General features: G+C 37.0%; 1 protein-coding gene across 3 annotated transcripts; it reads left to right on the forward strand.

Moving 5' to 3' along the window:
• Nucleotides 1-1,132: 1,132 nt before the first annotated feature.
• Nucleotides 1,133-12,913, forward strand: LOC139959381 (neurotrypsin-like). 3 transcript variants are annotated; one of them, XM_071956949.1, is made up of 7 exons: nucleotides 1,133-1,292; nucleotides 1,616-1,794; nucleotides 4,597-4,974; nucleotides 5,874-6,188; nucleotides 7,926-8,246; nucleotides 8,610-8,951; nucleotides 10,525-12,913. In XM_071956949.1, the coding sequence occupies exons 2-7, from the start codon at nucleotides 1,725-1,727 to the stop codon at nucleotides 10,839-10,841; spliced, it is 1,743 nt and encodes a 580-aa protein (XP_071813050.1). In that variant the 5' UTR covers nucleotides 1,133-1,292; nucleotides 1,616-1,724; the 3' UTR covers nucleotides 10,842-12,913. The 3 variants fall into 3 exon arrangements, with proteins under 3 accessions (XP_071813050.1, XP_071813055.1, XP_071813054.1); XM_071956954.1 differs by having other exon boundaries at nucleotides 4,600-4,974; XM_071956953.1 differs by having other exon boundaries at nucleotides 1,223-1,377.
• Nucleotides 12,914-13,143: the final 230 nt, after the last annotated feature.

The raw sequence follows: 13,143 nt of genomic DNA on the forward strand, positions 1-13,143 counted from the left end.
AATTTGGCGAGTTTTGTTTCCAAATTCTTTTCAGCATTTAACAAGAAAACAACCAAACAAGATCATGCATCAACTGTAAAGTAACATTTCTAAGTCACTAAGAAAATAGGTTTGTCACTCATCAACTGTTCGACGGGGATCGACGATCACCGATTTCAAAGTCCGGGTTTTTTCTTTACAAGTAAGATATAATGGCAACCAGGCTCAAACTGACTTTATATTATAACTAAAAGGTTCTTCATTTGAGGTACATGAGGCACAGTAAAATTTTGTTACTAATTGCAATAACTTATTGATGCTTCAGACAGTGAAGAAAAAGACAGACACCCACTCTACCCCTTCCACAAAATGAGAAAACGTACAGGTTTGTTATCTCCATGATGACCAACATGCGCTGCTTCAGGGGTGGGTTGGGAATATACACCCCGACAAAAAATAATAGTAGTTTTTGCACTTTTTGGCACAACATCAGGCAAGTAGACCTCATTATAGTCTGTGGTGACCAGACGTCCCCGATTCTAATGTTTCGTCCTCGATTAACAAGTGTCCCGAAAATGTCCCAGATTTAGCAAGTAGTCCCTAAAATGTTAAAATACGACAGTTAATTCACGAAAGATTTAGAAATGTTACAAAATCTACCTTCTTGCCCGTTATACTTGAATTACACGTCATTATTCGCATAAAATAAATGTCAGTTTTGGCGAGTGATTTAGTCAGTGCTACGGTAAATGTTGCCGAATAACGAGTATGTTGACGGAAGTCGTTCTGCTGCAGTAAAGTTTGCCGCATAATGAGTAAGATTTACGTTAGTCCTTATTTGACAATAATATCGCCGCATAATTAGTTTTGTCTTTCTTGGTCAATATGTGAGTGTAAATATTGCCGCATAATGACTACGATTTTTCGTGAAGTCATTATGCGGCAGTAAAAACTGCATAATAAAGACAATATGATTTTTTGTAGTTTTCTGGGACAGCTGAAAGACTGCGCAATAAAAATTCAAGCCTTGGTCATTTTGCTGCGTAAAAAGAAACTCACATAATGACTTGTAATTGTTTTTCTCATTATGTGACACAAAATTTACTACTGTAGAAGGAGTAAAAGCTGCCTAAAAAGTTACTAAGTAATGTCCGTTTTGGCGTTCCATACTAGTAGTACTTAGCAAGGACATTGTATCTGTTGATAATTGATGATACGATTGAATAGATCAACAACAACGACGGTGATATTTACATCCCTCGCGGATACACAAAAGGAGAAACAATGATTGTAATATTTGAGACATCCAAATGGTAAAAAATACGTAGCGTTCTAGTCACGTTGTCCGAAAAGTAGTGGAAGCTGACTTGTTTGGTGCAGGCTGCAGCACAGTTTATCGTTAGTATAGCCTAAGCTAGGCCTAGGTCTAATCTAAGTTACCATAACATTTTTTCCTTCTATTTTTCTGATCATAAGATTATTTTTTTTTTTATTAAATGCAACAAACCAAGCCCCAAAAACCCTTTTTAAAGAATACTCCAATTTGTAAACAACTTATGTACCCTGATTTTGCAACAGCCCATATATACAGAATTACAGATGATCGCAAACGTTTACTTTCTTTTCTCATTCACAGTTAATTTAGTGAGCGGATTTTCTGTGGATTTTCTATGGTACTCTGTGTGAATGGGCTGACCTGCTTATTTACCTCATAGCATTTGTGGGTCTGGCTGTGTACTAACATCATGATGGCTTCTTTTCCTTCAGTTTTCAATTTAATTGCTGGTGTTGTGTTGTCTCTTGTCCCGTGTATGGGTAAGTTTCCACTTGTGCTGTAAACTACTGTATGCTGTGTTATTATTAAATCTGTAAAAGAATACCTTAGAAGATAAATACTGCATTGTTCATATACATTGCATGACGATTTTTACCTATGTCCTATAATATTAAAACATTTGTTCAAATAATATGAATGTAGTTTAGATATTTGTTTACATACTGTTGTCTGCAAAGGGCACAATTTGATGTCTTGATGTGTCAGTGATGATTCATTGTAAATTGACTGCTTTGGTTGCATAGCAATTTCAAATCAAATATACTGTATTTTAGGTCATGAAGGGTCAACTGTTTGTTTCTTACATCGTATGGAGGTAATGGTAGGTTCAAGAGACTATCATTTGTAGTCATGCAAAAGTAAGCTTTGCTTTTAAACAGCTCCAAATTTTGCTGAGATGCAGTGAACAAAATATCACAGCACATAGAAATGTTGTAAAGTTTTACATTCTTGAGAATGTCTCACAATAGTATAGGTTCACAAACAAGACATGGTGTTTAACTTCCCCACCCTTGTAGATCTAACATTTGTGACTCTTTGTCCTCTGATAAAGCGCTTTGTTTTCTGTCGAAATAGCCATTTCTATAGATCCGCCACAATTGACCCAACTTGATAATGGGCAATGGCAACTCATTGCTTGTGGTATCAATTGGGGGTTAACAATACTGCAGTGGAATGCCATTCTTTTGATCTAAACTACGGCAGTGTTTTGGACACTGCCCTTCCCACTTTTGGACCAGACAGCCATTCATCCTTAAACATGTTCAAATGGGTGTCGAAGGTAAGGTCTAAGAGCATCCGCACCTGATGAGTCCAACAACCAGACTTGAAGGACATGATGTAGTTAGTTTATTTGCTAATATAAACCCTGTTAAAAGATGCACTGTTCTTAACACTGCTAACACTCTCATATTGATACGCTGATTGTTTACACAACTGTCCATTCGCTACACTGTAACTAATATGCAGTTCTTTCAAACCAATGCTAAAATCCTCACCAGATGCTCTTGTAAAGGAGAGGGGAAAGCAAAGTCAATACGCTTTACAACTGGCGTGGCGTGAAGGACATTTAAATGCCTTGCAAAGATGTCACTCACTGTAGTACCTACCCTGTAGAACTTGGTGGAGGTCAAATGTCATTAAAGTGAAAATCTTGTAAACATGATAACACAAGAAGTACATATTTCTTGAACTTCATACCAGGCTTGGGGTAATCGTAATCAGTAATCGTAATCGATTACAATCGATTACATTTTTTGAAGTAATCGTAATCGATTACTTTTGTGAAAATTACAAAGTAATCGTAATCGTAATCGATTACAAGGGCAAAGTAATCGTAATCGTATTACATTTATGATTACAGTGAAATTTGAATGAGAAGGGCAAAATTAGTAGAAATGATTAAAACTAATTCTTACTATTGGCTTTTAGTGTGATCAAAGAAGTGTTCCTGCTTCTAGAATTCTCTAGCACAATAAACTTATACTAAGAAGTACTGGGGATTTGATCGCAGATATGCAGAGGATTGTGCAAGTAACCACAATGTAATCGTGATTGTAATCACGATTACATTACAATGTAATCGTAATCGATTACTTCAACTTTAGGCTGTAATCGTAATCATAATCGTAATCATACATTCTCAAGTAATCGTAATCGTAATCGATTAAAGCCTGCTTCATACGTAGTATCATGTATGTAGATCCAGCTTGGTGAGTGCAAGAATCCTATTGAAAGTGGTAGAGGTCACATGAGGTCAACAGGCATCAAATTCTGAAAACTTTTTAAACATGGTAACTCCAAACTTACAGCTATAATTAATCTGTGAATTCGTCGATGCTATAATTTTCTTTGGTGAACCTAGTTTGGTGAAATTCAGTTCTGTTTAGTCTTGTGAAGGAGCTCTATAAGTCTTCAACGAAACATACCTTTCATCCAGGTAATAAAATCTGCTTCAGAGTTCATACTCTTGCTATGTAAGCTCTTAAACCTCCTATCAGTTTTAACCCTCTGAGCTTCACAGGGTCAACAGGTATCTCAAATGGGCACAACCTGGCTCAAGGGGTCAAAAGGATATCTGAAATGGTGGAAAACTTGGTCATATTCTCAAAAAATAATGCACAGTGTACAAACAATGTCCTATAACTCTCAACAATTATTAAAGGGATTTGCTAGCTCATAATGGGTAAAATGTGTTTATATTTCACATAGGAAACTGTTCTTTCTAGATATGGAAACATTTTGGTTTCAACATCTGCTGTAAACTCCTTATGAGTGCATGGCATGATCACTGACCACAAGGGTTTGCTACAAATTTTTTCTGGTTCTCACTTAATTCTTGCTCTGCATTAGGTAGAGAGTTATCTTGAATTTGGAGCAAATTGTATGGCAAGAAATCACAGAGCTAACTGGCTTTCTGGTTCTATGATAGATGTTGTAGGGCAAACTATTCCGGGGTTTTGAGTTATTATTTACTAGTTAGTCTCATGACAACAGCCGTTCAATATAACACCTAAGAATGGGAATTCTTTTTTATTTATTTTTGGCGGATTTACAGTATGAAGCGCTGAGTAACATATTTTAGCTGAAGAAAGACGGACAAGTGATCAGGACCTGTGAACCTGGAGAGGTTCTTAAGTTGAGTGGTCTCTGTCCCTTCCTCTGTGGGCAAACTAGAAGGTAGATCAGGAAACATCATTATTTCCTGTGCTGATGTGTGTTGCCGACTATAACAAGCGAAGGTTATTTTTGGATTCTATCAAAATCACATTTTTTTGGGCCAGCAGGTTCCAATTCGTTGAAGCTGAACAGGCTGATCAATAACGACTATGACAACAGTAGCGACCATGGCTTCGTTTTGACCCGGGAGCAAGACAACAGAGATTGGACTATTTGTTCTAGCCATGCTACAGAAAACCAACAGTTGGTGAAAATGCTTACGGTGGCATGCAGGCAGTTCGGATATACATCACTCAGCACATTAGATAAGGTTGCCAGGAAAGAAATCAGTCCATACCTGATGGAGGTTAGTCCATGTCTCCCGTCGTTGTGGAAATGCTCTGGAGATGAGAATGCCCTCTCAGAATGTGCCAGTGAAGAGGCAGACAACCTCTCCTTGGTACTCTATCTCGAATGCAGCTATTCCGAAACTCCCCAAGAAGGTTTGTAGTACAGTAATTATCTTAAAAGGTTACTTTGGGCATTACCCGTCATCAACCTCATTTTTCAAAAAGGGAGTGTTTGATTCAATATTTTGATCGCTCTTAATACAAGGCAATGGCACCAACGACAGGGTTTGAAATGTGTCCTGTTGTATTTGCTTGAAGGATGATGACATTAACTCAGCATAACTATAATTAAATTAATCATTGATATTTATTCTAAAAATAGATAATGTAGCACTTTCAAGAAACCGGTCATCAGAACATATCCTGCTCAAGAAATAGAGAATATTTTAAATATTTATTATTTAATATTTTTAATTGGAATATCTTCTAGTCTCATCATCACTTGGTGAAGTTGTCTTTCACACATGTTGGTGTTGACACGCAAGTTTTCTGAAGATCAATACTAATTTCGTAGTCAAATGGCAGGATGGAGCATTGTTGTGTTTAACTGGGCTATCCCTTTAAGAAAAAACCTCATAAAACTTTCCTCTTTGTAGTATCGCAGGATAGGGGAATATGCTTTACTGAGTAATCTTCTGTGGGATTTAATGTAAAGACTGATAACTTTATTATCTAAACATGCTGCAAATTTTACTGTAGGTACATAACTGTTGGGTTGAACAAAGACCAAGTTTTATTTCAAAGTAGAGTGTTCGATTTAGTAAGCTTGGAAGTACTTTTTGCATTTGCATACACAAGAAAAAAGGTTAACAAGTCGAATTTCTCAGCTTCTAAGACCCCTTCCTCTCCTCCTCCTTCTCCCTCTCCCCCTCCTGCTCCCCCTCCATCTCCTTTCCCACACTCCCATTTCTCTCTAGTCTTGGTTATCCTGGGTAATGCACATTCTAGAGTTGATGAGCTGTTAAATGGATACTTTCCGTCTCCTTCTACAGGTGATGTACGTTTCGTCGGTAATCATCCATATAGAGGATACGTAGAGCTGTTTCACAATTCCGTATGGGGTAAACTGTGTCCTGTTGAAAACTTGACTAACCTGCAGACGGCAGTGTGTAAGCAGCTACACCTGGGACCTTTTGTGGAGACTTACGAGAGAGTCAACCAGCAGATGTTTGGCCAGATCCACGACCTTGTAGTCTCCTGCAAGGGAAACGAAACTAATCTTGCTCAGTGTCAGAAACAAGAGATACCTGTGGTCTGTTCATCAGTATATACCCTCTATGCCACCTGCCTTACCCCAATTGAAAAATGTAAGTTCTTTCCTTATATTTGCCTGCATGCTTTTTGGTTACTTGCCATAGGCAGGCATGTGTGTGCATGTGTTTCACGCTCTAGCCTGTAAACACGATATCTCAGCATAGGTAATGTCTGCAGTTCTCATGTTTGGCATGTGGCTTCCCCATAATAAGTACAAGAACCCTATTGTTTTGGGTGGAGGTCAAAGGTCATTTGGGTCAGCAGAGTGCAAAATGTGAAACTCAAAAACGCTGTATCTCCAGAACCTGAACATCAAAGGAGCTCATATGCACAGTAACATAGCCTTATGTTGCACAATTTAGTGTAGGTAAAGAGTTCACTTAAGGTCACCAGGGGTCAAAACTTGAAATCCCTGTAAACACGAATATCTCCAGGCTGGAAAGTTTATTGACTCTCATATTTTGCATGTGGCTTCACTATAATGAATAAAAGTACCCAGTTGTTTTTGGTGGAGGTCAAAGGTCATTTGGGGTCATGAAAGGTCACACTTGACTTTGTAAAGACTTATAAACAAACCTCGTAAACATGATATCCCAAGAGAGGTTACACCACATAGCTTGTATTTGGCGTGTGTCTTCCTTATAGTGAGTACAAGAACCCTATTATTTTGGGCGGAGGTCATAGGCCATGTGAGGTCAGCAGAGGTCCAAATGTCAACACATGAAATGGATCTCATCAGGTTAATTATTATAAATGCAAATTCAGCTCTTTTTTGTTAGAGTGAGCATGCAAAATAAATTCCTAACAACAAACAATGTCCCTCCATCTTTCTTTTATGGTTGTGGCATTATGTCTCATGATTCCCTGTAAGCGGTGACTCTGTTTAGATTTATACTGCCCTCCGTCTGCAGTATGAACTTTAGCCAGGGTTAATTTGCAAACTACTCATGTGCTGCATATGTAATGTACTTAAAGGCAAGTAACTGCTGGGAAGGGCTTCCCTCTGGTTTCTGTTCGCAAGCAGATTGATTTTTTGTTGTTTTTATGAACTTTTGCATCTATGAGGGCTTGTATGTTTATGAATACTCATACTTTGTATATGGATGCCCCTTGAGTTTGAAAACCCCCTTTTGGGGGGGGGGGGGTCAAATGTCATTTCAGGTCAGTATAGATCAAAATGTGAAAACCTTTTATTAAACAAGTAGAGAAAGTTTGATTGATCTCAAACTTACAGCCTGTGGATGCCCCATATTGAGTAGGTGAAGCCTATTGGTTTTTTTTTATGAAAATCAGAGGTCACTTCCCAGTCTTTCAGAAGTCAAAGTGGTTATAAAGTTTAAGCACAAAATTTCAAGCAGGGAAGCTTGGATAGATCTATATATTTAATTTTCATGTTGATGTCTCATTTGGAATAATTGGGGACTTCTGTTTTCAGTAAAGTGCAAGGTTATTCGAGGACAACATCAGTCAAAGTTCGAAATTGTTTTAAACTTGGTAACTGATCATCTCACTAAGTTGCATGTGGCCCCACATTTGTAAGTAAAAAAGCATATTGTTTATTGTAAGGTCAAAGATCATGTGAGGTCAACAGATGTACAAAGACCTTACAAGCAGGTTGACATACTCTACATGTGTGCAACAACCTTGTTGATTATTTGAAGTCAGCAGTGTTGAAATGGTGAACATCCTGTCCACAGAGTTTCAAATAATAATTAATATTCACATATGATTCGGGGCCAGGAATCACAAAGCCAGTTAATAACGCTCGTTTCGTTACATTTGTCCAACAGTATCGATTCGTTTGCATCCCATCTCCACAAACCAGACGGCCGCTCAAGTTTACCTGATGAATACATGGTCATTCATAGGATGGGATAATCATTGGAGCATTTTTGAATCTGCTGTAGTCTGTGGTATGCTTCAGCAAGGACCACCAGAGTATTTTTATTCCCAACAACTATTCCTGAAGGGTCCACACTTCAACTTTTATCCGAGTTGTCAAGGTTCAGAGAGGACCCTTTTAGATTGTAAACTGAAAATAGATTATGTGGGTCGTGGTGCATTGACAGATGCTGTAGTTGTCAAATGTGCTCCACTGTACAGCACTAAAGGTAAAAAAAAAATTGGTTTCTTTTTATTTATGTACTGTTAACATGTTTTTTTATTCGATTTGTTATCTCTTGTCAGAGACAATCATGCACTTAGAGTATGTGTCTGCGTGTGTGACATCCTGACTCCTAAACATGATAACTCACTATGCGTAGCTTTCCATGCACTGCTAACTTCATAGGTAGAAACCCTTACTTAATTTCTTGGACAGATTTAACTCACTTGCTCTACATTAGTCAGATAGTTGTTTGAAATTATAATGCCAGGAATCACAAAGCCAAATGGCTTTCTGATTTATGATATACAATGTAATAAAATCTTCATTGAGTGCTTACATAACTTGCCCCTCCATATTTTAACTTTAGATAATGATGTCATGCTCGTTGAAAACTCTGATTTCGCCAGGAGTAATTATGTTTTCATCAGTGAGACATTGCAGTGGCACGCCGTCTGTGGTTGCTCGGATGTCTGGTCCTCCGCAAGTGCTGCAGTCATCTGTAGAGCGATGGGCTTTAAGGGTGGGTATGATTCAGCAGTGGCAGCTGGTGGGATATTGAGTCGATTTGGTCATCCGGTCCAGCTTACGTGCCCAAACCAAGACGTACAGACTCTTTCTGAGTGTAATATTAACCAATGCAACACAAGCATGTGTTCACTAGCAGCTACAGTACATTGCAGCGATTCCGTTTTGATGAAATGTGGTGGTCGTAAGTAGAAAACCATTCTCATTCAGTATGTGAGTCATACATGATTAGGTCAAAGGTTAATATAATGGGATCAAAACCAACAGTCATGACTGGATGCATGCAATTTGTTAGAATTCATTCTTTGTTAACCCTTTTGATTGCCAACAGTAGACTGTATACCACTATACCCATTGCATATTCTGAAACTGTGAAGATGGAATTTGAATTTGTTGATCCGTGTATATATGGAAAGAAGTGGCTGTGAGGAAGTCTAGAGAAATAGCAGCCAAAGAAATGCTGACTCTCAAGAAAGTGGCAGCTGCAGATTTGTTGAAATGTCAGCAATAAGTAGTGGCTGTTAATTGGTCAATGACACAATGACCAGTCAATCTATGGTAGTAATTAATAGAAGTGACAACATAGTTGTAGACTATGAAGAAAGACAATAGAAAGAAAGAAAGAAACAAGACCAAATAGGCACAAAGAAGAAGGTGCATGCCAATTAGTGAGTTAAAATTGAAGATAGCTAGCGGATTGACAACAGACAAATGGATAGATTAAAGAACCCACAGAGTGAAAGACAAAAAAAAATGGCAGAAAAATAACAAATTACAGCCAAATAGGCAATGGAATGCCAGGAAAGATACACAGCCAGCTTATAGGAAGACAGAGCACTGGAAAAGTGGCTGCCAAGTAATAGATAGGGCCAAATAGTTTGACAAAACAGCCAAAAAAATTCACACCCAACAAATAAATATAAAAAAGTATCAACCAAAAGATAGGAGAGGAAAGGTCAGGTGAAGAAATAAGACCGGAACAAAGAAAGATGAGAATGGCAGCTCTTCTGATTAAGAGATCTATTTCATTTTATTTATGTATTGTAATAATGTATATTACGATTATAATTTTTGTCTTCTTAATCAAAGGTCCACAATATACAGGGAGTGACCCAAATGTGTGCCAGGATATTATTTTTTTCTCTTTGCAATGAATCACTGGATTTTTTTCAAATATTGGAAACTTTATTTACAGTTGTTGGGAGTTTGTCAGCAGAGAGTTAAACATTAAGTCCATCGTCCCAATAAGCTTTCATGGATGCTGATCATTAATTCTTAATGGTGGTGGTCAGATTGGTGGTGGCTCAACCCTGATGAGTCGTTAGCTCTATAGTTTGCGGACTGCTGTCCTCATTTACATGAAGGGAGATGGGTATTGTAGAATTTTTCTTGTCTCAATTGAACTTGATTTCCCTCGATGCATAACATAAATCAGTTATGATAGTAAACGAAAACAAACACAACCATCTCTTTTTTGCAAAATTTTGCCTTAAACATTTAAAGACTTACCTTTGCAAATGTTTTCTTTGAAAGTATTCATTCTTTTTAATTGGTAGGAAATTAGGAATACTTTCCATAGTGTTATAACAAAATATTCTATTTACACAGACATACCTGATGAAATGGGAACCTGTTGGGACTTCTCACATAACCCTAGGAGCAGTATGCAATTAGCATGATGCCATTTGATCAAAATGACCAGAATGTGCTCCTATTTATAATGTCGGTAATGTCCATTTCTATCTCTTTTTTTACAGCTGCCTTTGCTATTCCATATAGTCTGTTTTACATAGTGTTTGGAATACCTGCCATCATAGCTGTTTTATTTGTCTATCGAAAACTGCGTGAGGCTAGACGAATCACCAATCAGATTGTCACATCCAATGCCGCAGAGACTGCAGACTTGTGGGAAATCACTCTCGATCCTATGGAAGCAAATCTCCCTCCACCATCGTATAATGCCTTCATAGAGAATCCAGAGCTTTATCCTGTTCTTGCAGGTGTAACTGACTCCATCTCTGACGATGATCTTCCGCCGTACCCTGGACTCCCAGAGAGCACCACTAAGGTTTAGATGTAATCATTTTAGACAGTGGTCACCAACCTCTTTGGCCCATGAGTCAGGATCATGGATGAGGGCCACGACCCACCTTGAAAACTAGCTGAGACTATGGACTTAGCCAGAAAGATGTTCAACAAGACAGCAGCAAAAGTAGAGCTTGGATGAACTTCACACTTTTGTATGTGGATCTACCATAGTGGCTAATATAACCCATTGTTTTTGTGGAGGTCAAAGATCAGTTGGAATCAACAGGGTGTCAAAGTATGGACGCATAGTGAATGCTGTAACAAGTAGTTAAGTTTTGAGAACTTGCTATGTGGATCCACCTTTGTGAGTTCAGGGGCGCTAATGTATTTCATGGAAGTCAAAGGTCAACATAATTTCAAAGTCTGGAACCTAATGGTAAATGTGATAATTCCAACAAGTAAAGCTTGGATGAACTTTATACTTTTTGTGTGGATCCACATTAGAGCAAAAGCTTTGATCACTTGAGATAGACAAAGGTCAAATTTGAAAAATCTCTTTGTCTACATGTGTCACTTTAAATGTTCTCATGTAAAGTGTGACAAGGAGTTGCTAAGCCTGTTGGCTTTCTGTTTAGACCTGTGTTAGTATGTTTGTAACAAAAGAGATACATCATAGATAGATTTTATAAATGTAATTCAGTACTCTCATTCATGTCTTAAATTATAGAATAATTTGATGACAAGCTAAGCACTTATGGCAATCAAAATTCACCAATTTTAATGCTTATGTACTAGTCCATGTAACTCTGTCATATTTTTTTCTTTTTTTTCTTTATTTGCATTATTTTGTAGTTTACTTGCTTGCAATGTAATTCCTCTGTACACAGGAGTGAGTGTATTTTTTTACAAGCAATGACAGTGTTTTAAGATGTTCTTTGAAGTTGTTTATCCTTAATAGACATTGTTTATTTATTTTTTATTTTTTTGTGTGTGGGAGGGGAGGGAGGGTATGTTACTGTTCTGTGTCAACTACAATAATGCCTCCAATTAAGCAGAGTAGTGAATTTGGTAGGTTGAATGATCTGTGTTCTTTATGTGACTGCACTGTTGTATACTCACAATAAAGACTTCTGATATCTACACAAGAAGTAATTAAGTTTTTATTATAGAAGTTGAAAGAGCCTAGAAAACACTCCATATTTAAGGGTGGTATTGATGAAAATCTGATCTCTTCATGAAGGTCATTAAGGAATGCGAAAGGATCGTGTCAAATCCAGTTTTACGTTGAGACAATATTTAATCAAGATGTAAAGAGTACTGGTTTTGATTCTGTAATTTCTCTCTTCTTGTCATTATTGTAAGAAGATAAAAACAGCAATTTTCTCTGGTATTCTCCAAATATTGTTCTGCTTGACTTTTCTTTCACATGTCAGTTAGAAAAAGAAATAATCACATCTCTTACCAAAATAAAGTATACAATTGTAGGCTACAACTTTCTAGCAATTCTTTTATATTAACCTATAGTACTGTGATATGTATTCAAACTGAAGTCTTTGAATCTTTCGTATAGATTAATTTTAAATATGAAATTATTAACCTTCTGTGTTACTGCTTAATGCCTGTTTTGTACTATGTAACACACCAGTTTTAAATATTTTATATACACTGGAATAGATAGCTAGATGGACGGACGGAGAGACACAAAACAAATGTATTAGTAGACGTAATCTAAAGCTCTTGAAAAGAATATTTGTCTCCTTGTCTGTTTCTCTCATTTTCTGTATTTTGTTAAATTACAGATTAATGAACGCTGCTACAAAAATTGTGTGCTATTATCATTGATGGGTTATGTGCAAACTTTTTCTTTTTTTTTATCAAGGAAAGGTTTTTTTTTATTGCTAAAACATTTCATAGCTAATAGGTTGTGTTTAGAAGAAGCTTATTAATGTTTGTCATGTATCATATTTGTTCAACAGATATATCTTAGAGGACACAGCCAAACTAAGTGTCACAATATGTATAAAAAGTGCTCACGTTTGTCTGCACTATGACCAAATTTCAGAGCAAATAAAGAAACTTTTGAAAAAGAAAGAATAAATTTTACTGTTGCAAAAAATGGCCATTGTTGTTATCCGCACACTTTTTCCTGTTGTTTACATCTCCAATAATGGAAACATTAAGATGCAATGTTCTAAAACATTTTAATAAATTGACGTTTTGCAATAAACGGACATTTTGTAATGAATTGATAAGTTCCTCACATTATGTAGTTATCAACCCAGGATTGAAGTTGCATAATGATGAAATAAGTACATCAAATTTCAATATAATGAAGAAAAACTTTTCTT

This window comes from Apostichopus japonicus, chromosome 3 (genome assembly GCF_037975245.1).
Source record: "Apostichopus japonicus isolate 1M-3 chromosome 3, ASM3797524v1, whole genome shotgun sequence".
Lineage (NCBI taxonomy): Eukaryota > Metazoa > Echinodermata > Holothuroidea > Aspidochirotida > Stichopodidae > Apostichopus > Apostichopus japonicus.